At 57.7% G+C, this 25,368-nt stretch overlaps 1 protein-coding gene across 34 annotated transcripts in view; it reads left to right on the forward strand.

The window, feature by feature from the left end:
* The first annotated feature begins 6,293 nt into the window (after positions 1 to 6,293).
* Positions 6,294 to 25,368, forward strand: part of CSMD1 (CUB and Sushi multiple domains 1) — a 574,681-nt gene continuing 555,606 nt past the window's right edge. For all 34 annotated transcript variants that reach the window (XR_014794550.1, XR_014794551.1, XR_014794558.1 and 31 more), the window contains exon 1: positions 6,294 to 6,697. Coding sequence is in view for 3 of the 34 variants with exons in the window: in XM_084878313.1 (XP_084734439.1) it covers positions 6,625 to 6,697 (73 nt within the window). In the remaining 31 variants the exon portion in view is untranslated. The remainder of the gene's footprint in view (positions 6,698 to 25,368) is intronic.

Below are 25,368 nucleotides of genomic sequence, written 5' to 3' on the forward strand. Positions count from 1 at the left end.
TAAACCTCGTAAACATCCATGTTACTCTGTTTTATTTTAACACGGTCTCACCGTCCTTCCTGAGCAGCTCTCTGCCAGGTGAATGGATCTGACCATGAACATAGTTACACACACAGACACGTGCTGTCATACACGTGTATCCCGGTATCTTACCCCATTCCTTTAGTGAGCTAGGGGAGTGACTTTTGGTCACAGGGAGTGTTTGCCCCTCACAAGGTGCCTCACCAGCAGTGTTAAAATGCAGCTCCGCCCCCATGCAGTACACCGGCAGGGGCCACGAAGGCTGAGGGAGAGTATGTCCTGAGAAACCTCGTCATCGGCCATCTGAGCTCCTCTCTGTTACATGCCATTGTCAGTGAGAGATTGAGGAAGCCAGGGGTTTCCTTTTAAGGGAATTAAATTATTATCCCGAGACCTTTTCAAAACTGTGAGTTAGAAGGGCAGATGCATGATGTGTGAGCTCTGGCTCCCCGTGACTATCCGTGGTGCTCTGTGCCCCCTCATGTCTCTCCATGGCCCCCCGTGTCTCTCCATGACTCCCTGTGTCTCCCCGTGTCTCCCCGTGTCTCTCTGTGGCTCCCTGTGTCTCTCATGGCTCTCCATATCTCCCCATGTCTCTCTGTGTCTTTCTGTGGCCCCTGTGTCTCTCCATGGCCCCCCGTGTCTCTCCATGACTTCCTGTAGCTCCCCGTGTCTCCCCGTGGCTTCCTGTGGCTCCCTGTGTCTCTCTGTGGCTCCCTGTGTCTCTCATGGCTCTCCATGTCTCCCCATGTCTCTCTGTATCTTTCTGTGGCCCCCATGTCTCTCCATGGCCCCCCCCATGTCTCTCCATGACTCCCTGTGTCTCCCTATGGCTCCCCATGGCTTCCTGTGGCTCCCCATGTCTCTCTGTGGCTCCCTGTGTCTCTCATGGCTCTCCATGTCTCCCCATGTCTCTTTGTGTCTTTCTGTGGCCCCCATGTCTCTCCATGGCCCCCCGTGTCTCTCCATGGCCCCCCGTGTCTCTCCATGGCTCCCCGTGTCTCTCTGTGTTTCCCCATGTCTCTCTCTGTTTCCCCGTGGCTCCCTGTGGCTCTCAGTGGCTTTCTGTGAGGTCCCACGTGAGATGAATGAGCTGTGGTGCTTGTCTCGCGTCTCACTCTCCTCCTGCTCAAGTCAGGAAGCCACTCCCCTGGGCAGAAGGCCTTGCTCAGAGCCCCGGGAGTGGCTGGAGCCCCCCACTTTGCCAGCCTCCTGCCATGGTGCTAGCTCAGACCCCTCCACTCTCCGCGCCCCAAGGAGGCGGTGTGGCCACTGCAGGAGGTCAGAGGGTGGCTGCTCTCTGAGACCCGATTCGGCGCCGCCGGAAAGGGGAGATGTGGTGACGGCGGGCGGTCACTCCAAGGACGTAACCGCGGCTTACAGACGCTGCTCCGACCCGAGAGGCCTGGTCTGTGCAGTTTCAGGAAACATTCTGGCAGATGGTATTTCAATCAATAAGAAAGGACGGTCTTTCTGGGGGAAAATATCAAAACGCATTTCAACTCAGCAGCAGAGGTAAGGCGAGTGGGAAGACAGGGAGCTGACCTTGCTCCTTCCTCACAGATGGCCACGGCCCTCGTCAGGGTGCCGGGATAGACGCTGGGCCAGGGGCTGGGCCCCGGTGCGGGGGCACAGGCCCCAACAGCAGGGGGTAGGTAGGCTCTCCTTAGGTGGGTGAGGAGCCCCATCTCCCACCAGGAGCCGCCCAGCCACAGACTGGGAACCCGGGAAGCGGATGGAGGGCGGGGACACTGACGAGGGTCTCTTATCAGTTCTTGACCTGGGACGCGCTCTTGGGTGTGCATTTACTCAGCGAAAGGTTAAGTAGGTCACAGGAGTTGACCGTCTCAACTCAAAACCCCTACAAGCATCTTCAGCTCATGGGGCGTCTTCCACACCAAGCCCTCCCAGCCTCACAGGACAAGGCTCTGTTCCGGGCCCTTTGAACAGATGGACACTCGCAGGGACTTGGGGTCTATCCGTGGAGAGGCAGTCACACCAGCTGCCTGTCTTTAAGGCCCATCAAGAGCGACATGGGCAGGGATGGGTGGAGAGAATGCATCGGTGATGGAGGCAACAAGAGGAGGGGAGTGCTGAGTGGCCGTGTCTCCCGCAGGAGCGGCTGGGCAGTCCCAGGCCCTCCCCGCAGGGCATCCAGAATCCTTCGGCTGACCCATGACCGCGGGAGGGGAGGCAGGCGGGCCCGGCCCACCTCCAGCCGGTCCCCTCTCCATGTCAGATCTGCAGAGAGACGTGTGGGTGATGAGACACATGTCCACGGTGACGCCCCAGGTCCACCTGAGAGGCCCCCGGGGCCGGAGGCCTGCTTCCCGGCGGAATGATGGCTTCCCCTCACGCGTCCCAGAGCCGAGACGAGGGGAACGTGGTCCTTGGAGGAGGGAACCCGCCCGGTAGGAGGCACCGCTGGGAGGAGAAGTGGACACCCTCAGTGGACGGGGTCCCCACCCCTCTGGGCTTCTGGATCTAAGCCATTCCTGGGCAAAAAGACTGTTCAGGTTTGTGATCGCTGCACAGTCACTGACTTTTTATGGGGAAAATACTAAAAAACTAGGAGGCTTTTACTTTTATAGATGAAAACAAATGCAACAGTCTGCATTCTAGAGCTACTGTGGAGACCGTGTGCATATGTGCATGTGTGTGCATGCATGTGCGTGCATCAGCGTGCGTGTGTGTGTGTGTGTGTGTGGGGGGGGGGGACCTGCTCCTTCACAGCCTGTTCTGGTAAATACAGATTTTTAAAAATAAATTTGGAATGTCTTTCCCTTAAATAACTCCCTGAACCTCAGCAGAGACATGCATCACAGGTCCTTTTATGGTGACTGAGGGGCAGGGACATGCTGAGGTGAGAAATGTGAGAGGGGAAGGAGGAGTGGCCTCAGGGGCAGTGCTGATGTTACCGCAAACTCTCTGCGCCTCAGGTGAGGGGCGGAGCCTGGAGGTGCAGGGTTTCCCAGAGCACCCAGCCCATTGCCCAGGGGCCGGTGGACCCATCCTTCGATGAGGAGCGAATTCCCCCAACTCTCCACGCCCCATCCATGTCCAGTGAGTGCACCAGGCAAGCACAGAGGGCCCATTCAGCAATCAGGGCACACACCATGTTCTCACACACACTTCACTGCTTTTCTAGATCATTAGCATCCTCTCCTGTGCAAAAATTTAAAATTTCTAATTTAAAAAAAAAATATATTTTTATTGATTTCAGAGAGGGAGGGAGAGAAGAGAGAGAGAGAAACATCAATGATGAGAGAGAATCATGGGTCTGCTGCCTCTTGCACGCCCCCTCCTGGGGATCGAGCCCACACACAACCAGGGTATGGACCCTGCCTGGGAATTCAACTCCTGGTTCCTAGGTCGGCTCTCGACCACTGAGCCACACTGGCCAGGCTTAATGTCTAATCTTATTTCAGTAACTGCTCCTAGTTTGGCTCCCTCCTAAGATGATTTCACTTAAAACAAAGCCAGGCACCCTCCTCAGTTACCGCACTTCCTCTCTCCAGCTCAATGGAGTCTTCCTCCCCCACTTACAGGATTATAGGGAGGACCCCTCCTTCCCAGAGGCCACACCCTCTGCTTTCATGCACCCCTTCTGTGCTCTCAGCCCCAGCCCCCCATGCTGTCAGTCCTGCTCAGCCAGACTCCGGGCCACAAGCAGTAACGCCTGTGCTACTGCAGGAGCCCACTGGGGTGGCACCCGGCCTGGGGGGCACTCCGGGGGCACCCCCTGCTTTGACCCCCCTTGGCTAAGAAGCTTCACTCGCATTTGCTGGCATTAGAGCTGCCCTATACCTTAGGGCGGTCACGATCATTCCAAGTTAAAAGGGAAGGCCCCTGGGAAGCTGACAGGCGTCCTCACGCCCAAGCCCCATCCTCACCAGGCCCAGGAGAGCCCAGGGGCCCTGGGAGGGTCAGCAGGGGGGCTGGGCAGGTCAGACCCTGGACCACCAACTTCTGTGCGAAGGCCCAACCAGAAAACCTGGCCACTAGATGGCAGCAGGGCCCCGCGCTTCCTGCAGAGGAACCTGCCTGGAGATCCTGGGAAAACATCGCAATATTAAAGCAGATTCAACCATGTCACAGATCAGAAGGTCGTACTGGACAGCCGCCGCCCCCTCCGCGCGCCTACGATGAAGAACACGTGGGCCTCGATCACGGTAACGGCCTGACGTACAGTCTGGTTAAAGAAAACTCCCCCAGGAATAATGGCATACAGGGGTATTGACCGGTTCTGTGGGCCGTTTTCCTCAAAGATGGGAGCCAAATGGACTCTTGGCACTGCAGAGAGCGGAGCGGGCGTCGGAGAGGTGACACAGAGCCGGCGGTGGCCGGGCCACCGCCTGCAGCTGGTCCTGTTTCCGGCAGGTGCTGGGTTCCTGGTGACAGGCACCCTGGCTGAGCCCCACAGGGAGTCACTGTGAGTGGCCAGGGCGGGAGGGGGGACAGGGTTTCCTGGCAGAGACCCTCCTTGGTGACATGAGTCCCCAGGAGCCCAGCGTAGCTCCTCGGTTCCTCCAGGAGACACAGGTCCCGATCCTGCAGGAGCTCGGAGGTCTGGTCTTCTGAGGAGGAGATTGAATGGTTCATGGGCTCCGAAGGCACTGGGCTTGGGTTCTGAGCTCCAAAGACATTCCGGGTCTGATGCGAAGTCACAAGGCAGGGACCCTCCCTCTGCAGGCCTGGTCCAGCCTCAGGGGCGGGGTCCCTGGGTCCCCCTGCCTTCTCCCTCCCCCACCAGTCCTGGGGGAGCAGGGAAGGGGGGTGCAGAGGAGGGCTTTGCAGGTGGAACCGCCTGGCCAGGGCAGGACAGCGGCCTCAGAGCAGCCCCATGGCCCCCCGCCTGCAGCTCCCTCCCAGCCCCAGCGAGTCCTCCCTGCACACAGCTGCTCCTGGCTGAGGGTGTGAGATGACAGGGAGACATGCTTCGGAGCTGTCATTGAAGGTTGTCTGCACTCACCACCCCCTTGGGGAGCCCAGAGACCCTGGGGACAGAGGCACTCCAGGAAAAACAAGACAGGAAGTGGCGCAGGATGGAACTGCCAGCTGTTCCTCCTGAAGAGGAGACAGGCAGGTGGGACTGAAGCGCCAGGACCTTGGTCACCCCCTGGGGGTGGGGGCCTCGGTTCTGCCCACAGGTCCAGGCCTGCAAGTCAGGGCACTCCTGGGCCTGCTCCCTCCCGCCCTCCCACCCTCCAGGGGAGTCACTGGCACCTTCTGGGGGAAATGCTTTGCCATCTCGCTGTGAATGCCAGCACCATGCCTCCTGCCTCCTGGTCTCCTGAGAATGCACCACCTTATCCCCTAAATAAACCGCCCTGCCATCCCGTCCCGCCCTCCCTGTTCCCCAGAGATGGCATCTGCTGGGGGGTGGGGGGGAGAGCACCTCCTCTCCTGGGGAGAAGCTGGGTGGCACGGGGTTCCTCCCATCAGCTTCTGGGGCGCTCCTGCTCCTGCCTCTGCAGACCCAGAGAGCAGCTCTGCCTGTCCCCCCCCACCCCCCCGCAGGTGGACTCAGCTCCAGGGGTGCAGGCCGAAGGCGCTTCCAGACCCTGGTCCCCTTGGAATGGGAGGGGGACCTGCTTGTGCAGAGAGCGCCCCACACCCTGGCCGGAAGGCGGGAGGCGCTAACTCCCTGCACACACTCTCCTGGCCACACCTGCCCAGCAATAATGAGGGTTTTAATGGCACCTTCCCCGGGAGCTGGAGAGGTCTGCGCCCTGCCTCCCGCTCGGCTAAGTTGTGCGGGACCCTCTCCGCGGTTAGCGGGGAGCAGAGGGCGGAGACGGGGGGACACAGCCCTGCCCGCAGCGCCCCCCCCCCCCCCCCCCCCCCAGTTTGCAGGAGTTGCCTCTCCCTTATGGGGTCTGGGGTGGGGGTCCCCACCTCGCACCCAGCCAGTCCGCCTCCCCAGCCTTCGCGGGGTTCGGAGCCGGCGGCCGGCCACGCATCTGGGTAGCGGGCCGGTTTCCCTCCCTCCAGCTCCCGCCCCTCCCGCTCCGCGGGGAGGAGGCTGAGTCCGGCCGCGGCGGCAGCCGCTCCGTGCGCGCCCAGCCCGCCGCCCGCGCTCCCGCCTCCCCGCCGGGCCCTCCCCGCCGCCCGCCCCTCCTCCTCCCGCTCCCTCCGCTCCCACTCGCTGCTCGCAGCCTCTCTCCGCTGCCTCCGCTCGGGCTCCGGCTCCGCGCTCGGGCTCCGCGCTCCAGGCTGCGCGATCCCTCCGCAGCCTCGGCCGCGGCGCCTCCGCCGGCTCGCCCCGCACCCGCACCCGCAACCCGGCGCCGGCTCTGCCCGCAGCTCCCTCCGCCCGCGGCTCCGGCGGCGATGCGATGAGCGCGGCGCGGCCCGGCGCCCGGACCTGCGGGAGGCGAAGGCGGCGCGGGGCCGGGGGGCACCGGGCTCCCTGCGCGGCCCGGAGAGCCCTCCGCTGACCGCCCGGCCCGGAGAGCCCCCGCCCCGGACGGAGCGCCTCGCCGCGCCCTCCGCTGACCACCTGCCCGGCCCGGCCGCAGCCGCGTGCCCGGGAGCGGCCCCGGAGGGAGAGCCTCGCCGCCGCGGAGCCCTCGCCGCCCGGAGGGAGGACGATCTGCAGACATGACGGCGCGGAGGGAGCGCCCGGGGCCCGCCGTGCTGTTGCTGTGCGCCGGGCTCCTCGCCGCAGCCACCGGTAAGGAGACGGGGCCGCGGGGAGGCCGGGCCGCGGGGGGAGGCGGCCGGAGGGAGCGCCGGGTCCGCTGGGGAGGACGGGATGCGCGATGCCGGGGAGGCAGCGCCGGCGGGAGGCTCCGTGCGGGGCGGGCGGACCCCCTCCCCCGCCCGCCCCGGCCTCCGCTCCTGGGGGGTGGGGGTGTAAAGGGGTGGGGGCCGGAGGGACAGGGCCGCTCCCGGGGTGCCGGTTGCGGGGAGCGGGGAGCCGCTGGACCGGGGGGGTGGGGTGGGGGGCGGAGGGACAGGCGCCGCTCCGGGCTGCGGGCTGTCAGGAGCGGGGAGCGGGGAGCCGCCGGACCCGGGCCCCTGCTCCATGGAGACGGGGCGCAGCGGGCGGCGGCGGGGCCGGTGCAGGACTCTTCGGATCCGGACCCAGCGGCGGGGAGCAGGTGCCTGGAGGCCGGCTCTCAAGTTGGGGCTCCTGGGGCTGGGGGGGCGGGATGCACCCTGCAGCACGGCAGCTGGCCTGGCCCCCCTCCCCGGCCCCCCCTCCCCGCGAGCGCCCCGCTGTCCCCCCACCGGCCCCTCCACCAGCTCCTTCGCCGGCCCGGAGGGGAAGGGTCGGGTGGTGAGGGCCGCCTGGGGGCCGTGCTCCCCGCACTCTGCTCCCTGCGCCCGCGGGAGGGGAGACGGGGGAGGGGGGCCGGAGAGAGGGGGAGGTCCGGGGGGGATTCCTCCTCCTGGGGCTCCAGGCACCTGGGCGCTGCCTCTGGAGGGGCGGGGGCGCTGGAGCCCCGAGAACTTGGTTTTCTCCTTGAGGTGAGTTGGGTGCGTCCCCCCAAGCGGCCCCCAGGCAGGAGAAGCGGCGGGCTGCAGCGCCTGCTGTTCCTCCTCCAGGAACACAAGCTCCTCTGGGTTTGGGGCGGGGCGGGAGGGAGGCGAGAGGGGGTCGCCATGCACATTGCACAGTGCGTGCCCCCTCCGGTGCCCCCTCCCCGCGCCCCCTCCCGCTGGCCTGTCTGGCGCCCTGTCGGCACTCCTGCCCCCGCTCTGGGTGCAGCTGTGGGCTGTGTGTCTCGGAGCGCTGAGTCCTGTATCTGTTCCTGCCATCTCTGCTCCCCAGGAAGTTGCTGTCTTCCCCGTCCTCCATCCTCTGCCTCTCCTGTTCTACCCATCCGGTCCGTGGTCCCTGGTCCCAGGGCCCGGGCCGGTGTCCAGGCTCAGGCTGTCCGGTGCCTCTAGGGCCGCCGGGGTGGCTGGCCTGGGTTGGGGGGTGTGTGTGGAGAGGGGGTGGGTGAGGCGTTCCCTCCTGTGGCTCCTCTGGGCACCAGCTGGAGAGAGCTGACTGCTGGGGACTGGCCTCTGACTGCTGGGGACTGGTCCAGCACCCTGGTCCCAGCACCCTGGTCCCAGCATCCCTGGTCCCAGCATCCCTCTTCCCAGCATCCCTCCTCCCAGCATCCCTGGTCCAGCATCCCTGGTCCAGCATCCCTGGTCCCAGCATCCCCAGTTCCAGCATCCCTAGTCCCAAATCCCTGGTCCCAGCATTCCGGGGAGCCAGGCCCGTTCTGTTCCCATTCCTGGGGATTAGGAGCTGTAGAGACACTGGCCCTCTGCCCGCCCACCTGCTGGGGTCCCCTTGTGAGCCTGGGGCTCTGGAGCCTCCAGGAGGCACAGCGGGTGCAGTGGGGTGGTGTGCGGGCAGGGCCTGGGAGCCCAGTCTCAGCTGGAGGAGACCAAGCTGGAACCCAGAGAGCCAGGGGTCCTCCCTGGGAGGGGCCGCCCATGGCCTGGAAGTGGGCCCAGGCCTGGGGAGGGGAGGGCTTGGCTCAGTGCAGCTCCCTGTGGAGAGGAAACACTTGTGAAGCAACTGCAACTCCACCAAACTCCCCACCCCTCCCCATCCTCCGCAGCCCGCCTGGGCCTCAGGGCCGCTGTCCCCGCTGTCCTGCTCCCTCCAGCACCTTCCCCCTGCAGTTAGCAGGAGCTGCTGTTGGAGGAGGCAGCCTCCGCCTGGGCTGCTTAATAATCAGCTCGCGTGTGCTGTGTGGGGAGAATGCTGCCCCCTCGCGGGTGGGCCCGCGCTTCCTGGGGGCGGCTGGCGGGGCGGGAGCGGGGGTTGGGGAGGGAGGAGCAAAGTCCTGGGCTACCCTGGAGCCTAGAGGGGCAGCTACAGGCAGAGAGTGCCCTCCACTCCAGGGAGTCCCTGGTCCGGGCTGCAGGAGCCCCTGTGTGTATGTGTGCCTGAATGTGTGTGTGCCTGTGTATATGTGTGCCTGTGTGTATGTTTATGTATGCACACACGTGTGCATGTGTGCATGTGTGTTCGCACACATGGGTGTGTGCATGCATATACGTGTGAACGCGTGTGCATGCATATGTGCACGTGTGTATGTGTGTATGTGCATGTGTGTGTGTGCCTAGTGCCTGGCCGAGGCTGAGGTGGGTGTGCAGTGCCTTCCTCTCCCCAGTGTTGGGGCTGGTCTCTGCTCCCCAGGGTCCCATGGCAGGGGCTGCAGGCAGGGGGCTAGTGAGGCCAGCACAGGGGTCTCCCCAGTTCTCTCTGGCTCCTGGGGCAGGGCTGTACCCCCTTTTGGAATCCTTGGTGACCTGGGCTGGGCCCTGCAGGGGCGGGGGCATGGCAGTGCCCTGGGCTGGGCCTGCGAGTACAGGGCTCCCGGGACAGGAAGGAGGTGGAGGACCGCTCAGGCTGCAGCCCGGCCACAGGAGCTGCAGCGTGGCCTGGGTGGCAGCTCCCCCTGGCAAAGGCCCTGGCAGGTGTGGGTGCGTGGGCATCCTTCAGGATCTTCTGGCAGAGACCCGCGGGGCAGCAGCAGCCGTGGCTGTGGCCCTGGACCTGTGCCTCCGTGCCTGGCGTGGCTCTGGGTGCTGGTGCTTTGAGCTTCACTACAGCGTTGGGGCACCGGAATCCACTCGTGGTGTTTCTTCTTTTTGGAGTTAACCCTGTCTGCCGTAAGGCTGAGCACGGAGCACACACCAGCACTGCCTCAGCAGTGCCTGCAGGGACGGGGAGAGGGAGGAGGCGGTCAGCAGTCCCCTCTAGTCTAGGTAACGGAAGGAGGAAGAATTCTCTCCAAGAGCTCAGATTTGAGCCCCCAGCCCCTCACCTGAGGCTGATCTGAGAAAATTACTGCAGAGTCAGAGCTCCTGCAGCCAGGACGGACTCGGGGAGCATTTGATTGCGTGTCGGGGTGTGTGTGTGTTTACAGAGCAGCTCGGCGGGCGGGCACACGCTGGCGTGGCCCCTGGGCACCTCTGTGGGGCTCAGTTCGGGCTTTTGGGTCTTTAAAGGGGGACAGGGGAGGCTCTGTAACCTTAACCCTGTGGCTGTGGGCAGGGAGAGGCCTGTGGTGGTAGGTGGACTCCCGGTCGGAGCCTATGGGCCACTTCAGGCTGCGGAAGAGGGAACCCCACATTCGCACGGGCCCCCATGGCTGCCAGCTCCAGCTGTCTGTTCGGCCACAGGGAGGGACACAGAAGGCCCTGCTGGGAGAACAGCCCCGCCCCGCCCCAGGCCCCGGGGGACTACCAGACTCGAACAGGCTTTGGAAATGTCAGGACGACGCGTCCGCTCCTTTAAGAAACGGATCCACAGGCGCTCAGGGCTGGTGCGGCTCCCCGCAGACCAGACAGCAGCGCCGGGCAGACTCCCTAAGCCGCCCACATGCAAATCGCATACTAAGTGCCCTGTGCGGGCCGCACGCTCCGTGTCTGCGGCAGGGCCTCTGCTGAGCTCACAGTGGGGAGCAGCCACACCCCGTGCATGCAGGCGATTTTTAAAAAATTAATCCTCACCCGAGGCTATTTTCCAATTGATTTTTAGGGAGAATGGGAGAGAGAGGGAAAGGCAGAGAGAAACCTGGAGGTGAGGGAAACACACCGATGGGCTGCTGCTGCCTGTGCCCCAACCAGAGGCAGGCTGGGAGGAGTTTATCTCTCGAACGCAAGCTGTGATGTGCTGATAGGAATCTCCATGTTTATCTCGTATGAGTGTTGGCGGGAAGGCCGTGGCAGGGAGAGGGAGCTCAGCATTGCCACCCTCTCCCAGGATCAGTAGAGAGAAGGACGGACTTCCTCCTAACGCTGGTGGTCGGAATGGAGATTTGCCCGAGTTGTTTCTGAAGAAGTAAGTCTTGAATAACACGTTGGGAGGTCAGCATGATTCTTGTTACCAACATGAGATCCAGGGAAATACAGGCAGGAAGGAGGCACATTGTCGGTGTCACTTAGCAGTATTGCAGCCTGAGATGTAAACGATATAAAATAGTGGCTCCGTTCCAGGCACCTTTTATTTGTTTTTAGTTTTATGCATTTTGAACACCCTTGATCTCAGGAAAATTCAAGGAAAACGAATAAAACACTTGAATATGATCAAGGCAAACCTGACTTTCTATCTGAATTATCCAGATAGAATCCAGCAGGTCCCCGGTGTATGGTGGAGACACTCTGTCCTCGGTACTAAACGTGTCCCCCTATCAGTGAAGATGTTGGCATTGTGACCATGGTGTGAAGTCGTTGAATACTCTTTTGCAAACTTTGTGTGTGTAAGAGTCACGTGAGGCCTGGTCAGTGTGGCCCAGTGATTGAGCATCAACCTAAAAACCAGGAGGTCACAGTTCGATTCTTGGTCAGGACACACGCCCAGGTTGTGGGCTTGATCCCCAGTGTGGGGTGTGCAGGAGACACCCCATCAGAGATTCTCTCTCAGCATTGATGTTTCTCTCTCTCTTCCTCTCCCTTCCGCTCTGAAATCAATGAAGTTATATTACAAAAATTTTTTAAAGAATCACTTGAGGTCTTGTTTTAATGTAAATTCCAAGGCCTCTTCCCCAAGTGATACTCAGTAAGTGGGTTTTGGATGGTGTTAGAAATCTGGTCTTATATATAAATCCATCCATCCATCTATTCACCCACTTATCCAACTATGTATTCATCTACCCATCCATCTCCCCATTTGTCTATCTACCCATCTACCTACTCATTCATCTATCCATCTATCTATCTCTAACTCCCTTTCAATAAAAGTTGTCAAAATCTAATACCCTGTTTATTTAGCCTTCACAGGCTAATTTGCCCATGTTGATTTCATGATGAATATGCTATATTATGAAATTGTGCAGTTATTTTTAAAGATTTCTTCATTATCATTAGTGCCTCCATTATCAGTGTTCATCATTCTATGCTACTTACTCTTATTATTTTTTTTTAAAAAAGGTTTTTCAACCAAGTTGAGAGTCAAACTTTTCTGTCCGTAATGCTTCTATCTATGGATGATTTAAGGGATAATTATGGGATTTCCTATAAAGACACCGCACCAATGAGTTTTTTTTCCTTTCCTTTTACTGTTTAGTATACTCTGATATGATTCATGTTAGGTAAGGAAGAGCTAAACGTGGGATTAAAATTATTATTTGGGGAGTGATCGCTAATGAATTGAAAGCCTTTGAAACTAATTGTGAATTCTAAGCTGCCTCTTCCCAGATGCTGGGGGAATTCCTAGGCCCTGATTCAGAGACACGTATTTATTTCTCCTCTAGTCTTTAGTGGAAACATCTTTATCGATCTTTCACAAGAGAGTGATTTTCTCCATGAAGCTGACACTCATGTAAAATGTATGGGGAACACTCCTCATTCCTGTTCCTATAAACTCCCACGCCCTGGACATGACAGTGGCTCCTGAAACTTCGCTCCTTGCCTCTGGGAGTGAGCGTTCGCTGTTCGCTTCCTTTGCTGGTGAACGGGATCGTGGACACCACAGACATTTGACTTCTAGCCCAGGATCATCTGCAGGGTCACCGAGAGTTCAACCCCGCTCCTTCCGAGGGAAGGTTGGGTTTTCCTGAACTTAACGATACTCAGTGTTCTTTCAGAGAGCAGGTAATAGTGTGTTCAAAGGCCTTCTGCTAGTGCCCTGGTCGGCAAACTGTGGCTCGAGAGCCACATGCGGCTCTTTGGCCCCTGAAATGTGGCTCTTCCACAAAATACCATGGCCTGGGCGAGACTATGTTGAAGAAGTGGCATTAGAAGAAGTTTGTTTAAAAAATGTGGCTCTCAAAAGAAAGGTCAATCGTTGCCTGTTGGTATTCGGCTCTGGTGACTAATGAGTTTGCCGACCCCTGTGCTAGTGTGTCTCCACGTTCATGCCGTCTCTTTCTAATGTGCTGGTTAGGAAAGTAAGCTCTTTGATGCATATACAGCTGCACAGTTAAGGCTTGAAAAACGCTTCCTACAGAAGAGGCCCCTGACACGTCAGGAGGTCATGATTCTGGGAGCTGCTGTCTGCATTGGCAGATACTTCTCTATGTGTGTAAAAGTGAAGCATGAATGAGGACAGCCATCACAAGCCCATAAAGCCACTATAGAGACAGTGTTTCAGGAATAAGGGGGTGAGGAGAAGCCTCTCAAAAGCAAAAATAGTCTAACTATATATATATAAAAGCCTAAACAATTGAATGACCAAATGACAGGTCAACCGGTCGTTATGACATGCACTGACCACCAGAGGGAAGACACTTAATGCAGGAGCTACTTCCTAGTGATCCGTGCACTCCCACAGTGTGAGTGCTGCTCAGCTGACCAACAGGCACCAGACTCAGGGCTCATGGCTGGCAAGAGCAGCTTTGGAAATGGAAGCTTCTTCATTGTCCACCGTGTGTTTCTTGTTGCACCACATTCTTTTCCCCTTCTCTTTGCAAAGCAGAAGCACTGTGAACAGCCTAAGACAGATGCTGCCATTCGGAGCGGCTTTTTGTGCTGTTGGCTGCAGACATAAGGTGGCTGGTTACTGGCTCCTTAGGCCGGCTCCGTTTGACATGAAAACAATGTCCAATTTGTAAACATAAATCGCAATACTTTTAATAAAGTTGTAGATAAGATCAAGAGAAAGTCAAGTGAAAAAAATCATCTTGTTACCGTTAAGTGGGATTGCTCTTATTGAGTGATCCATTTAAGTATCTACGCTGAGCCACTCTCGTTTGGAGGAAACAGACATCTGCTTAGCCTCAGCGTCCTTACCAGTGAAGACCTGGGGACTAACGCAGAGACTGGGAAGTCTAGGCTCTTAAATACGAGTGTAGTCACCTGCTCACCTGAAGAATTAGGCCGGGATGCCCGGCCGGGGCTGCGCAGTGGTTGAGCGTTGACCTATGAGTCAAGAGGTCAGGGTTCAATGCCTGGTCATGGCACATGCCAGGCTTGTGGGTTTGATCCCCATTAGGGGCATGCAGGAGGCAGCCGATCAATGATTCTCACTCATCACTGATGTTTCTCTCTCTGCCTCTCCCTTCCTCTCTCTCTATAAAGCAATCAAAAGATACTTTAAAAAAAAAATAATTATGCCCAGGACTTACTAGAATCACTCAAGTCAATAAAAGTGCAATTTGAGATTCCTTACTGTTTCCCTACATATTTTAATAAAGAAGTTGAAATGTGATTTCATTCTTTCATAAAACAAAACAGAAAAGCATGTAGTCACTTGACTTAATTGCATTAATAAGGAGCCTTTATTTCAATTCTGGGCGGTGAGGGAGACGTTAATGCTAGGGGACAACAGAGAGGGGTTCCCTCAGAGGTGCCCACCTGGTCACTGGGGAACGGAGGAGGAAGGGGTGGGGCCATGAGCAGGAGGGTGTTGGTGAGAACTGGCCAACGACAGCGGGGCGTAGGTGACCTACAGACACCCTCAGTGACCACCGGGACCCTTGCCTACGGTGTCCCTCCTGCCCTCCTCCTGCACAGCAACGGGCCACGCCCCTGCTGAGGTGGGGAACCTACTTCTTAGAAACAGATTTTTGTCACGTGACAGTCTTCAGGTCCCGTGCTCTTCCTTCGTTTTTGTTGCGAGGAGCTCCAGAAGCAGCGCTGATAGAACACACACACAGACACACCACACACACACACACACACACACACACACACACACATCACAACACACACCACAACACACACACACCACAACACACACACACCACAACACACACAACACAACACACACCATAATATACACACACAACACACCACAGGCAGCCCTTCCCGGCCTCCAGGTGGCCATGTGCCTGCCCTCCGTGCTGGGTGCCTTGCACCTGGCACCTCGCACCTAGGCTTTCTCACTCACCCTCACCAGCCCGCCTCTCCTCCCTCCTCTAGCTCCAGCCCCAGCTTCCTGCTAGCGACACGCCTGCTTGGGGCTCACCATGTGTCTCCTTAGAGCTCCAAGTCCCCATGAGGGAAAGGCATTCTTGCAACAACAGAATGTCACAGGGCTTCCCTGCGCTGTCGGTGTCTCATGCTCCCGTGACCGGCCGGCTTCTGTCCCTTCACCCAGTGAGCCCGAGGACCGTGTGGGAGGGATTTATGAACGGATTCACGGAGAGAAGGCCTGTGGAAGGAGTCAGGATCGAGACTGGGATGCACTTACTGATCTGCACACCGGGGCGAGGGCTGCACCCCATTATCACTCTGCTTGTGTGTACCGGGTTCATTTGCCTTTCCTTCTCCCAATGTTGTTTTTTTTTTTGGATGCCAAGCAAGGTGTGTGGGTGTTGGCATGTTCCTCCCGTGAGAATGACGTCACGCTCTCAGCGCTGGCTCCCAGGCGCCGCCGACCTGCCTCTTGGATCTTCATGACTGCTTCATCTCACAGCTTTTAATTGAAGGGACTTGCATAAGAGGATTATGGGACAAAGAGGAACTAATCAGTCTCTTTCTTCTACCCCTGATTACAAAAATTACCTTTCCGGCATTTTTTCGGCGGCCACGGGAGACAAAGCTGGGACTGGCTATCCAAGCGGGTAACCAACGAGGGGTCCCCTGATCGGGGCGCACTGCTGGACGCCCAGGAATGATGGATGTCTCCTGGCAAATGTGTTTTCTTCCCATTTTTGTGATGGATGGGCAGCAGGAGGCCCTTGAAAGAAGAGGGTATCACAGAAGGAAGGGTGAGAGGGCAAGGTGCAGTGCCGTCATGCCCCTGGGTGGTGGGTACCCTTGGACATGGAGGAGAGGGACGGGAGCAGACAGACACAGAGCTGCGTGCTGAGAGCCGGTGTCGCTGATGGCAGCTTTCCCTGGAGAGCAGATTCTTGCTCCTCTTCTCAGGCCTTCTCGTGGCCCCTTGTTCTTTGCCCCACAGTGAGGAGGAGGAGGACGGGGGCCAAGGGGGTGTGGGGCAGGCTCACACCCACTGCATGAGGCCACCTCCAGTTCCCGGTGGCCGTCTTCACATGGGGCCTCCCACTGGGCTCCCATCCCCGGGCAGAGAGAGAGACTCGGGCACATCGGGAGGCACCTTGTGTTTGTCATCACATGATCATGGACACATGATACTGTTACCCTATTGGTTAAAAGCCAGGCTCCGCCCAGCTGGCGTGGCTCAGTGGCTGAGCATCAACTTATGAACCACGAGGTCACCGTTTGATTTGCCATCAGGGCACAGGCCCGAGTTTCCATTTCTATCCCCAGTAGGGGACGTGCAGGAGGCAGTCTATCCATGATTCTCCCTCATCATGGATGTTTCTATTTCTCTCTCTTTCTCTCCCTTTCTGGCTGAAATGGATAAAAAGATACTTAAAAAAAAATAAAGAAAGAAGCAAGGCCCGGGTCCTGCCCCCCTGCTGGGGACCCAGGCATTTGACCTGTGACCTGCTGGTACATGACAGGATGCTCAACCACTGAGCCACACATCCGGCCCGCTGCCTCTTGATGGCCCTCCACACCTGCCCCCAGGGCCCCAGCTGGGCCTCCTCTGCCTCCCTCAGGCCTCTCCACTCGCTCTCTGCTGCACTGGAGTCCCGGGAAGGTGGGATGGCCAGGAGAGCACTGGGCGTACATTTCCAGCCTAAAATCCTGGCAGCTGGAGAAGTGCAGCTGGCAACCTGCAAGCTTCTTCTTCTTTTTTAAAATATATTTTATTGATCTTTTACAGAGAGGAAAGGAGAACGATAGAAAGTTAGAAACATCGATCAGCTGCCTCCTGCACAATCCCTACGGGGGATGTGCCCACAGCCAAGGTACATGCCCTTGACTGGAATCAAACCTGGGACATTTCAGTCCACAGGCTGATGCTCTATCCACTGAGCCAAACTGGTTTTGGCATGAAAGCTTCTGAGATGGAGAGGACCACGTGGCTGAGGGACCTTCTGGTGCGGGAGGTGTAAGGATGTGGGACCCTCAGGGGCGGGAGGTTAAGGACCAGGAACCCTCAGGGGTGGGAGATTAAGGACCAGGAACCCTCAGGGGCGGGAGATTAAGGATGAAGGCCCCTCAGGTGCGGGAGGTTAAGGACCAGGGACCCTCAGGTGCGGGAGGTTAAGGACCAGGGACCCTCAGGTGCGGGAGGTTAAGGACCAGGGACCCTCAGGTGCGGGAGGTTAAGGATGCGTGCTTGCTGCGTGGGCAGCTGCAGGTCTTTTTCCGGGTCCTGAGAAGCGCAGGATTGCAGGGCCTCATTTCACATCATAGGATTCGGGCGGCATATTTGTCACCGCGGAATACCCTGTCCAGAGGGTCAACATCGAATGGCTTTAGGCTCAGACAGCTCAGGTTAGCACCCTCGGCCGTTGCAGGTTCAGACTTCCAACGACCACAGACCTTGAATTAGGAAATGAATCTCAGGAGGGAAACCATTGCTGGTTTGGGCTTCTGGCATCAGGAGAGGGAAGGACCCATCTTCTTAGTCACGAGCTCGGGGCCCGTCTCGGCCAGGACAGCCCCTCAGAGACACTGCATTTGGTGGGTTTGGAGGCCTCCTCGGGGCAGGCGGACGGTCGGGTTCTGTTCCTGCGTCTGCCGCTCACGGAACTTGGAAAGCAGGAAGCTCTCCACAGCGGGCCGTCTCCTCTCTGCAAAGCGCAGGCTCCCCAGGCCCCACGCCGTGAGGCCGTGACGAAGCGGCACCGGGCACGCCAGCACTGCAGCTGCCAGTGACCGCCTCACCCACATCACCAGCCACGCCACCGTGGCGACTGAGGACTCAGGCCATCAGGTCAGCTGCCCCACCCCCCGGATGTGGGAGAGCCTCATTCCGAGAGCCCGGCGTGTAAGTGCACACCGACCTTTCTGATGGGATGTGATGAGTGTCTTGTGTTTGTACGATAACCCTGGCCCTCGTTCCCAGAACCCTGTAGGATGTGCACAATGCTTTCGTGTCCCCTACTTTGTTTACAGGTAAAAATAGAGATGGCCCTGTCAGGCCGAGTGATAATAGCATAAGGTGACCAGACATCCCGTTTTGGCGGGACAAATTGTTTAAAAAAATCAATGGTTCTGCACTTGCCATCCACCCCTGTCATCTCTCAAAGTCCCTGAGAGAATCTTTCCAAAAATCATGACTTTTTTAAAACGCCGCAGGACGCGGGACAAATTGTGAAAAATTGGGACTGTCCCGCCAAAAGCAGGACATCTGGTCACCTTATAATAGCACCAAAACCACCATCTGACCATCACATTAGGTTTCAATTCAATTAAATAAACAGTCCTGTCGCCTGGCGAAGGTGTGTTTACAGTCCTGGAGGGTCAGGAAGCCGGGGGCATTGGCAGTGACTCTGGGGGGCCAGTGGCAGGAAGCAGGAAGCTGCCATGGGGAGGCTGTCCTGGAGAACACGCTGTCTGTGCGGCCAGCGTGCCGGTATGAGCACGCCCACAGCCTGTGCTGCTCGCGGCCTCGTGCTGCCTGAGAGATTGGCTGCAGCCATTTCAGGAAGAAGGTTGGGTGGTGGGACCCACTGGCTGAGCAGGGGAACAGCTCCGTGTGCTCAGCGGGTGGCGCGGTGAGCTGGGACCTCTGCCTGGGTGGGGCGGTGGTTGGAGAGTCTGGCATCATAGGAACCTTTATCATGGGAGGCCTGGCCCTGACTGCAGCTCCCTGCCCGTCCCACTGGCGCTGGCGTGTCCCTCAGCACGCAGGCAGGAGCCCCTGGCGTTCTCCTGGTGTGGACGTCCTGGCTCCGAGTCTCCTGACGGTTGACCTTGGCATTGGAAAGCTGAGTTCCTGAGTGCAGATGGTGAAGGGCAGGGCCCACACCGGTGAAATGCCAGGTGGTGGCGTCAAAAGGAAACCCCCAGATTGTGGCTTTAGAAGGAGCCGCTCCTTGGAGGGTTGTATGGTGGAGGGATGGGGAGAGTTTCAGAGCAGACGGCCTGGAACCAGGGCCGGAGCCAGTGCAGACTCTCCAGGCGGGGGCCGGCATGGCTCTGTGGTTGAGCATCAGACCTAGGAACTGAAGGTCACAGTTCAATTCCCGGTCAGGGCACATATCTGGGGTGGTGGGCTTGATTCCCCGTGTGGGCCATGTAGGAGGCAGCCGATATCCGTGATTCTCTCTTATCACTGATGTTTCTCTCTCCCTCTCCCTCTGTCCCCCTCCCTTCTCTCTCTGAAGTCAGTAATAAAAAGCAATAGTGTGAGACCAGGGGTGGCTGCCCCTTTGGAGGCAGTTCGCACAATATCTGCAGTGAAACCATCAGAGGGAAAACCAGGGCTCGGACAGCTTCGTGGTGATGGGGGACCCATGACTCATCCCGACATTCAAGAGATTCTCCCTGAAACCAAACAGCAGTTCCATGTGAGCCGATCACAGGCCCTTTTCCGAGCAGACTCCTCCTGGTCTGTGCCGTGGTGCTGTTCAGAGGTGGCCCCTCTGAGCCAATCAGGAGACAGCATTCTTCCTTCCCATCAGCCCACCTCCGGCTGCTCTGGGCACCCCAGGCAGCACCCACGCTTCCCCCTTTCCTGTGCACATCACACACACAGGTCACCCTGGTCTTAGCTCCCGGACCTGTGCCTGCTGTCCTGCCAGACGGAGCCCCCGGGAGCCCAGGGCGGTGGCTGCCCTTGGGCCCACATCTTGAATCTCCACCCACCCCCCTGAGCGGCACCTGTTCCTCCTCCAGGGGCAGCACCTGCACCTGGGCCTGCAGGGGTGTGTGTATGTGTGCGCACGTGCGCGTGCACGCGAGTGTGCGTGTTAGGGGGGTGGGGTTCTGGTCTAGGCTGTTCCCTTCTGGGTTGGAAACTGCCCCCGGCGCTAATGTCTTCATCGGAACAGGAAGTGGTTTGGCCCTCTCCCTCCTGCCCTGACCCCCTTTGACTCCTCAGCCCAGCAGCGATCAGCTAATCGATACACACTTAGAGGGTCACAGCCGAGTGGCCTTGGATTCCATAAGGCCACTGGCAGCCGGGAGGGAGCATTAGTCCGTGTTGTGTGTGTTGCTTAATTTTTCTCTCCCCGTCCGCGTTCCCAGTGCACCGGCTAAGGCACGCGGCCGTTTTTCTCCTCCGATGACATAAAGTAGATACTTCTTTTAATTAGGAGAAGTGGAAATTAATTACTCTCGGAGCCTGTTTCTCCCGATAGTTAGCCGCGGCGCCCAACGGTAAGTCACCTTGGTGTGTGACAACGGCGTCTCAGTTCCTGGGGCCACGGGGTCGCAGGGATTATCTTCCTTCCACGGATCTCGCCCTCTGGGAAGATAAGTGTCATTGAGCTCCGGGGAGACGCTTCCGTCCGCAGCCTTATCGCTCCACGTGGAGACGTGCCGCGGGGAACGTGTCTGTTTTCCCAACGCGTTTGCCCTCCATCAGCGTTGGAGTTGGATCTACTGGCTAATAGCTTCCTCCTTCCTTTCCAAACCCTGGTCCCGAAGCCAGCAGTCGCGCATTGCTGTGGGAGGGAAGGTTTGCACCGGGGCGAAGTTCTCTCGCTCCTGAGTGGCAGGTGGCATCTCGGGGACAGCTGGGTGCTGAGTCTGAGCTAATCGTCTCCCCACAGGGGGCTGCAGGCACCTCGCCATGTGTCTGTGTTGGAGAAGGAAGCGTGTGGATGCTGTTCCCAGGCTCTGCCCTAATCGTAGGTCTGAGTCTGATGGCTCTCCTCCTGCCCTTCCACATGTCGCCGTGAGAGACCTCAGACCTGGAGAGAGTGTTTACAGGAGTTTATTTGGGGCAGACGGGTGGCCTGCTGGGGAGCAAGTTCTGGAACAGGTCGGAGAATGGCATTTTGGCAGCAGCTTTTATGCATTTGGGATGGAGTAGGGAACATAAGGAAGAGGAAGTGAGTGTGGGAACAAGCAGGCTGGGCATCTCTGTGATTGGAGGGCAGGCTGGGAGTCTCTGATTGGAGGGCAGGCTGGGAGTCTCTGATTGGAGGGCAGGCTGGGAGTCTCTGATTGGAGGGCAGGCTGGGAGTCTCTGATTGGATGACAGGCTGGGAGTCTCGGTGATTGGAGGGCAAATGGGAATCTGTGATTGGATGGCAAGTTGGGAATCTCTGATTGGATGGCAGGCTGGGAATCTCTGATTGGATGGCAGGCTGGGAGTCTCTGATTGGATGGCAGGACGGGATTCTCTGTGAGGATGGCATGCTGGAAATCTCTGATTGGATGGCAGAATGGGAGTCTCTGTGATTGGATGGCAGGCTGGGAATCGCTGATTGGATGACAGGCTGGGAGTGTCTGTGATTGGATGGCAGATGGGAGTCTGTGATTGGATGGCAAGCTGGGAGTCTCTGATTGGATGACAGGCTGGGAGTCTCTGTGATTGGAGTGCAGGCTGGGCATCTCTGTGATTAGATGGCACGATCATCAATAAGCTCTTGTGCTGTCTGGAGGGTGGATTCCCTTTTGAGGGATCTACGTTCTAACCATGCAGATGGGACATGGTCACAGGCCCTTCCTCGCCCCTCACACCCCAGCTCACAGCCGGGCTCTGCGTGGACGTGTCCCGACAGGAGGATCCACGGCTCCCCGGGCCATGGCGGCTTCATGCCGAATCCTTATCTTTTTTTGAAGACTTCATTTCCTTCGATTTCAGGAGACAGACAGACTTTGGGACAGAACGTCTCGGCTGGCCTGATGGGCTTGGACTTCCTGTTTTGGTGGGGAAGGCAGAGGGCTGCGCCCCCATATTCTCTGTTCAATCCACGGTGAACAGGTGAATTATCAGGTGGGTGCGGCTGAGGTTATGGGCAGGGGAGAAGGGGCCACTCCCTCCCGGGAGAGGGCTCCCAGAGGCCTTGGGGAGATCTGGGGACATGAACTAAAGACGTGGCCCGTCTTACGGCTGATCCCAGAGGCGCTTTGATTTCTCGCTGCGTTGGGCGTGAGTGGCCCCCCGGGTTTCGGAAGTCGCCTGTGTTTGCATGGGTTCACAGTGGTGTGTAAGGTCCCGTGTACCACGAACGTGCTAGGAAGAGTCCGTAATCTGCACAGGGAAAGCGGTGCTCCAGTACAACCAGATCTCATTCTCCCCACGAGGAAGCTCCCCGTCGCTGCGGAATTCATTTACATATTGATTCCGTTAACCTCGCCGAGCACCCCTGTACGCCACGGCCTCCGCTGGCTGCAATAGATCAAACGTGAATGAGGGGAGTCCCTGCCCTCCAGACATTGCAATTACAACAAGGAGGCTTTTTCCCGGTAACGCGATCAGAGCAATCAAACAAACGCTAAAAAGATTATGAAGTGTGCGACACGATCGCGGCTCTTCAGAGCCGAGGATGGATTTCTCAGAGGGCCCTTCCGCTGAGCAAACTCGGCCCGGCCCAGCGGCCCGGGATGGCCCGAGCATCCCGACACCGAGGCCTCACGGACCCGTTCGCCTCCTCGGGGACAAGCTGTGTGAAGAGGGAAATCGTGGAGCCGTAGGATCAAATTCTATAGGAAAGCTGAGTGATTTTTAATTTTTAATCATGACCACTAAATGGGTAAGTTAGCCACAGGACACTCACAAACATCTCCTCCACAGTTAGGCATCTGTGGGGGGCTGTTTCTCTGTTTTCCATGTCCATCTCCATCACGGAAAAGGAAACAGTCAGGTTCCTGAGTGGAGAGCTGGGGATTAAGAAATTAAAGGAAGAAAAGACCAAGAGGCAGAATTAGATTCATCGAGCTGGGCACTAAGTGGGCGCCATCCTCTCTGATGGAGAGGCAGCGAGCACCCGAGCCACGCAGCAGGTTTATTTATAGGGTTAAAGGAGCTTATTTGCATTCTTAACTAGGCCCTAGCATTATCGGATTTACATATCTAGACCCGCCCCTGCTGACACCTGGACAAGGTAAGTCAGAAACTGAATAACACCCCTCCCCCCCCCCCCGCACCCCCTCCCCCCTCTTGCGGGGGGGGCGGTGGGTGGAACCCGGACAAGGACTCTGCCAGTGCCTCGGGCTCAGCTGACAATTTTTTAAAAAATATATTTTATTAAATTTTTACAGAGAGGAAGGGAGAGGGATAGAAAGCTAGAAACATCGATGAGAAACATTGACCAGCTGCCTCCTGCACACCCCCTACTGGGGATGTGCCTGCAACCAATGTACATGCCTTTGATCGGAATCGAACCTGGGACTTTTCAGTTCGCAGACACTCTATCCACTGAGCCAAACCAGTTTCGGCTCAGCTGACAATTTAAAGGATGTCCCTGTGCCTTCTCAGGCGGCCCTCTACTGGCCTCAGTACCTCCACTGATCGAACAAACATTTGTGCAGTGTGATGTTTCCCCAGACGTCAGGGACAGAAACTCGGGAGAGTGAGAGTCACAGGGCGGCATGGAGCCCCTGACCTCACATTCCCATGAGGCAGACGGTTAGACGATGTCTCCGAACCACGGCTTCTCAGAACAGAACTCCCTCCCGGAGGCCCAGCTCACCTCCGAGGCCCGTGACCACGGCCGGGGGTCTGTGTCTGCTGCAGGATGGACGGGTGCCCTCCTTCCATCAGAGAGACCCCCAGCTCCTGGGAACAGGCTGTTCTCACCCACCTCGTCTCAGCTTCTTTCCTTCTCTCATTCTCCCCCCTCCCCGAGTCCCTTCAGAGGCCTTCTGCTGTCGGCTCCTGCTTCGGTGCTGAATGCTGACCTCGAACAGCTCATTATCGGATCGAGGTCGCATCCTTCTGCTCCCAGAGCATTGCTTTTGTGGAAAACGTGTTATAAACAGCCACGCACTCAGAGTCCGATGACGTAACGAGGGTTTCGAGGCCATTTCCTCCCTAATGGGAACCTGTGGGAGGCATCCCCTCACCTCTGGGTCCCATGAGTCCCGTCCAGTAACGCCCATGCTGTGGTTCTGGCCCCGTGGTCGGCAAACTGCGGCTCGAGAGCCACATGCGGCTCTTTGGCCCCTTTGAGTGTGGCTCTCCCACAAAATGCCACGAATTTTGATATAATTCGGCCTGGGCGAATCTATGTTGAAGAAGTGGCGTTAGAACAAGTTTAAGTTGAGAACATTTGGCTCTCCGAAGAAATGTCAATCTTGGTACCGTTGGTATTGGGCTCTGTTGACTCATGAGTTTGCCGACTGCTGTTCCAGAGGAAAGATAACTTGCAGAAATTGATGGCATTTGAGCAGAGAGTCTAATCATAGAGCACAATTTGTCTCAAGAATGCTCTTCAGCCATCGATGTGCCAGGAATAAGAATAATACTACATACACGTCTTCAATGCCTGCCTGTGCCGTTAGAAATTACAGTCTTAGGGGTGATTAGCTTAGCCTACTGCTAAATCCATGGCTGACGGAAAACTCAAGAAATCATGTCAGATAAAAATAAATCTCCCTTCCTTTCTTCTCGAGTTCCATAATTATGGCAGCTAGCACCTGCCAGCCAGCCTCCCTCCGAGGACCGGGATTACGGCGTTCGAGTCACTGGAGAGGAGCGGGAGGCGCGCCTCCTCAGTCAGCCCTCCCAGGGGGTCTGCGGGGACGGGTTTGTGAGATCGAAGTTAATTCCAGATCGAGGACGAATGTGGAGGGAATCCATGTGGCAGTCACTGCTAAGAGGTTTATGTAAAAATAAGTTTTAATCACTTCAGCAATGTATGGGGACGTGATGGCATTCAGTCTCTCTTTCCCTCTCTCTCAGAGAGGATGGGGGAGGGAGAGAGAGAGAGAAACATCAGTGATGAGAGAATCATTGGGCGATGGAGCCCACAACCTGGCATGTGCCCTGACCAGAAATCAAACCCTGACATCCTGGTTCATAGGTCTGCACTCACCCACTGAGTCACACCAGCGGGGCTCAGTCTCATTTTTTAAAGATCCTGCTTCTGTGTCACTTATTCTGGGCTTTTTAGCTCAGCACCGAGGTGGAGCGGCCTTGGGGCTGCTGGTTCGTAGCCCGTTATCCCCTCTGTGGTGATGCAGCCAGCACAGTCCCACACAGAGGGGTACGTGCTCCTGACCTGAATCGAACCCGGGGCCCTTCAGTCTGTGGTTGATGCTCTGTCCACTGAGCCGAACCGGCATGAGGGCTAGCTGGCATTGTCAGCTTGCTGTGGGGAAGAGCCTTGTTCTAAGATGTAGGTACAACGACAGGACGATCGCTGGATGAGAGCGCGTTCAGAAAGCGCCCGGGAATCCCCAGGCAGGAGCAGGGCTCACCCTGGGGCACAGAACCATGCCGGGCAGCAGAGCCTCTGTCCTTGTGCGCTGTCCCAGCGGCTCCTCACGGCAGAGGCCAGGGCTGCCTTCTCCGAAGAGCTGCCCGATCTCAGGACCGACTATTCTTTTAACCTGTGGCTCCTCTGGCCATTGGGCAGCTGCTTCATTTTGTCCTCGACATCGATGAAAGCTCATCAAGGCAGGCTCACTTCCTTCCTACGTGGCCATCAGGTTAAACGTTCATGGTCTTCCATTCGTTCTCGGAGCTTCCAGAGGACCTCCTGGGAGGATTCGGAGGACTTC

The sequence above is a fragment of the Pipistrellus hanaki genome, assembly GCF_964339955.1.
Source record: "Pipistrellus hanaki genome assembly, chromosome: 3".
NCBI classification, from domain to species: Eukaryota; Metazoa; Chordata; class Mammalia; order Chiroptera; family Vespertilionidae; genus Pipistrellus; species Pipistrellus hanaki.